Source organism: Cupressus sempervirens, chromosome 11 (assembly GCF_028749045.1).
Source record: "Cupressus sempervirens isolate cs-2001-9-10 chromosome 11, ASM2874904v1, whole genome shotgun sequence".
Taxonomy (NCBI): domain Eukaryota; kingdom Viridiplantae; phylum Streptophyta; class Pinopsida; order Cupressales; family Cupressaceae; genus Cupressus; species Cupressus sempervirens.
The window spans coordinates 551977708-551982379 of NC_143128.1; the positions used below are offsets into that span (position 1 = coordinate 551977708).

A 4672-nucleotide genomic window follows, 5' to 3' on the forward strand; every position below is an offset into this window, starting at 1 on the left:
TTAACTAGTGATAATCTCATTTCCTCTAACAAGCCACCGATTCTTTTATTTTACGAGGACACTATGGGTTGCCAAAGGTTTCTAACAATATTTTGGTAGAGATTTCTAAAGTAGTTGATAAACAATATTGAAGATAATGTTTCTATTGTCCACCTTTACTTCCTAGATCATTATTTTTATTTTTATTAAATGTGAGGCCTTAAGGTGAAAAAACCTAGTGTTGGAGTCTCCTTTGTGTAGTCAAGCCATGTGAGATTTAACGTCTCAATATTATTTTTGATGTTGATTTATTTATATATCTTATAATCAAGAGAAAATAGATTCCACCTTAAATATGAGAGCTTCATTAAGAGGTTCAATCTCTTTAAAAGTTCTTTCAATTTATTCAATGTACAAAGAAAATTTTAATCCAAGTTACGTCCAAACTAATGTAATGTTTCATTGCTAAGACCAAATGTTTAGTCCATAACTTCTTATTATACTATACTTGGCATTCATAGGAGAATACCTAATTCTCTAACCATATTTTTTTTAAAAAAATTGAATACTTTCATATTATATGAAACAATACTATAATTTAAAATGAGTTAATACAAAATTCATATATACTAGTACTCGAATTCCATTAAATACATCAAAGAAATGTATAAGAATTGAAAACACATTTTTGATAAATTTATATTCGAAATAGATTTCTTTCTGACTGGCGATTAAATTATTATTTTTTGTATAGAATCTTGGATTAGCAGCAGCATTAATCCTCGAATTACTGTCATTTTTTATAGGACAATGGCAGAGAAAAGGAAGCGTAGAGCAGAGGTTAACAACATTGCCCAAAAACTTTCGAGTCGTGAAATTGGTAACAGATTTGCCTTAAGAAATGCTCAATCTCAGATCAAGTTCCACAATTTTCAGTTGCAGGAAGAGTTTGATGCTTTTTCTCCCATAATGTTGCCGGAAGATTTTAGAAACGGTTTCATGAAGATTGAAGAAATAGTTTCAGCTCAGGGTATTATATTTGCTTTAGCACAATCAGGTGTTTGTGCTGCAATTGATAGAAACACGAATAAAATGCTTTGCTACTTGAATTTAGATCCACACGACAAAATTCGAAGGTTGTACTACAACAGGGAAAATGATTCTCTCATTACAGTATCAATTAGTGGTTCCAATGGAATCTCAATAAAGTGCAGAACAACCCAAATTGAGTACATTAGAAGAGCTCAACCAGATGCTGGCATCGATTTGTTTGAAAGTGAGAATGTAACTTTGCCTAGTTTCGTACTGTTTGATGATGTCAATGGTAAAGCTCTTACTTTTTCAGCCCAAGATAATATTTACAAGTTGTTTGATTTGAAGAACTATACACTCTTGTGCTCCATATCTGACAAAGAAATTGAAGCCATAAAGGTCACTTCTGGTATAATGCTCTTGATATTGAAAAAATCTCCTTGTGGAAGATATCTTCCTCTGAAGATATTATCTATGGCTGATGGCAAGGTTCTGAAATCTTTTCGTCATGCATTAGTACCCAACAAAAAGGTAGATTTTGTTGAGCTTTTCCATGAAAAGATACTCCTAAGACAAGAGAATGAATGTCTGCAAATGATTGATGTTCAGAGTGAAAAGATAATTGATTTGAGCAGACAAGAGTTAGAGAAGGCTTCAGCACTTATTTTCTTACATGCTAAACGACTATTCTTGACATTTTACAGTGGGAATGTTTTTGTATGGAATTTGCAAGCAGAGCTAGTTGCATCTTACAGAAACCACTTGGTACAGCTTGCTGGTTTTGACACGAGTATCGTTTACTTGACAAATAACGAAGAGCTAGTCCTTGCTTACAACAAAGTTCATAAGCCCCTTGAAGCTCATGATAGAACAAATTGCTCAATAAGCATTGTCAACATCTTGACTGGAATTTGCTATGCTAAGATTGGTGGCAATGATCCTGATGTAGGTATAAGCTGTAGAAATCGGCCTAATGCATCACTGATACAGAGCACTGTTGAAGAGGCTCTGGAAGATGTAAGTACATTATACAGGCACTACAGGAGGCCTTATACATATCTGGTCAAATTGATCGCCAATGGGAAAGAAATGAATGTCTTGAATCACAAGAAGTAAAAGACGATAGGACTCTCCTTGTAATTTCGTAATAAAAATATTAAATATGTCGAACAGATTCATATGTACCTGTCCAGATGACTTTCATGAGAGCCTCCAGGAATTCAAATTGAAGGATTAACCCAAAAATAATCTGAATACCTGTATTAATTAATCTCAGATGTAAGGAAAATTAATAAGCTATTAGCATCAACCATCATTCAATGATAGCGTAAGTGAAAAAAAAAATTGTTATGATTTTAAAAAATTGAAATCTTGATTGTTTAATATATTAATGAAATCTAAAATGATGATGATAGATGTGGAAGGCTGTATTCCACCATGGAATCTCATGAACTCAAATCATTGTGTACAAAATATGATAAGAAGGTTGAACCTTAATTGCAGGGAAATGTTTTGCATTGTCCGCACAACATTGCAACAAAAGCATAAACATATTCAACATTTAACAATAATACCCCTTCCATTAATTTCACAAAGATTGTGTTTGCCTGAAAGTTTGTGAAGGCTTTTCAACAAATCATTTCGTACGTATCCTGCACTAATTGTAGTGATGACAATGAGACCAGATCCCTTTGACGCATTCTGTCAAACAGTTCACCTGTCTTGTCTCGTCTACCAGGGCAATAGCATCTGGGTAAACCTTGCTATCCTTTGTGCTTTAACGAAAGTCCATTTCCTGTATACCATAGCTTCCAGTTCGGTAAAAGCACGGAGTATGCTGGTCCAGGTTGTGGAATTGCATTTTCCTTCCATATCCTGCAAAATTCTAGTCCACGAGGAGACATCTCTTTTAGGCATTCTGTCGAACAGTTCACCTTCTTTCTCTAGCTTCCACGTTTTGCACACGTCTATCTGCGGACATTAATTTTAGGTATTCTGTCGAGCAGTTCACCTGCTTTCTCTACGCTTCGACTTTTGCATGAATGGCTACCTGTGGACATTAATTTGCTTACATTGGCTTGAGGAGACTCGTATAATAAATTTTTGGCAGTAGCAATACTTCAACACTTGCAATTTGTTAATTTGTAGTGATTCCTAAAAATTCACTCTATAACACTTCAAATAATGAGTCCATCAAATTGAGGTAAAATAGGGGAGATAACCCACTACTTAAACACCCTAACTTTGCACTTATCAAAATCTTATGTAAAAATTTCAAATCGTTCCTAGTTTTTTACAACTGCTTACTTCGTGAGTTGCCTACTTATAACTAAGGTTTTAAGTCCATGTCACCCATTATGATGCCACATCAGCATGCTTTTTGCCAAGCTGTCAAAAACAACCCCAAAAAAAAGTGATACCAATGGTCATGTATAAAAGGGTAACCATAGTTGAACAGTTGACGTGGCATCACATCATTGGTTAATTTTTATAACTAAGAGTACATTTTATTCATTTTTTGGTAGTTAGCATTGTAGTAACAACTTTAAAGTCACAAGTATTGGTACAATGTTGTCAAAAAAATTAGACATTAAGTCAAATAAGTGTAGATATAAAGTGAACAACTCCTATTACCACTATTGGAATGCGTTCAACTTCTGGGTCCTCTCCCCTAGTTTCATTCATTTTAGAAATTAAAATTTTCATGTGTTTTGGTGTTTAGCTAAACTTTAGAACTAAGAAGTCTCGAGTTCCAACCCCCCCCCCCCCCCCCCCTCATCGTGGTGTTGCCCAATTGAGGGACCACCAGGTTCGTGCCGGTGGCCCCATGTGTGGGGGTTATCCTCCACTGATGAAGTGTGCAAAACATCTAAGGCTAAAAAGCATGCCCAAGAATACAAGCCCAATGAAACTAAGGTCCATAACCAACACCGGCCTTTGGTGTTTTGATGTTTGGCTAAACTTTAGAAGTAAGAAGTCTTGAGTTCCAACCCCCCCCCCCCCCCGCCATCGTGGTGTTGCCCAGTTGAGGGACCACCAAGTTTGTGCCCATGGCCCCATCTGTGGGGGTAATCCTCCGTTGATAAAGTGTGCAAAACATCTAAAGCTAAAAAGCATGCCCAAGAATACAAGCCCAATGAAACTAAGGTCCATAACCAACACCAGCCTCTAGTGTTTTGATGTTCGGCTAAACTTTAGAAGTAAGAAGTGTTGAGTTCCAACCCCCCCCCATCATGGTGTTGCCTGGTTGAGGGACCGCTAGGTTCATGCCTGTGGCCTATGTGTGAGGGTTATCCTCCACTAATAAAGTGTGCAAAACATCTAAAGCTAAAAAACATGTCGAGGAATACAAGCCCAATGAAACTAAGGTCCATCACCAACACCAGCCTCTAGTATTTTGGTGTTTGGCTAAACTTTAGAAGCAAGAAGTCTCGAGTTCCACACCCCCGTTGCCTAGTTAAGTGACCTCCAGGTTTGTGCCCGTGGCCCCGTGTGTGGGGGTTCTCCTCCACCGATAAAGTGTGCAAAACATCTAAAGCTAAAAAAAATGCCCTGGAATACAAGCCCAATAAAACTAAGGTCCATCACCAACACTGGGCTCTGGTGTTTGGCCAAACTTTAGAAGTAAGAAGTCTCAAGTTCCACACACCCCATCCCCCCC

General features: G+C 37.0%; 1 protein-coding gene across 1 annotated transcript; it reads left to right on the forward strand.

Annotated features, from left to right (window-relative positions):
* Positions 1 to 789: 789 nt before the first annotated feature.
* On the forward strand, positions 790 to 2127 carry LOC149530816 (uncharacterized). The gene has a single exon (XM_089808250.1). It carries the CDS (start codon positions 790 to 792, stop codon positions 2125 to 2127), a length of 1338 nt encoding a protein of 445 aa, XP_089664376.1.
* The last annotated feature ends 2545 nt before the right edge of the window (positions 2128 to 4672 follow it).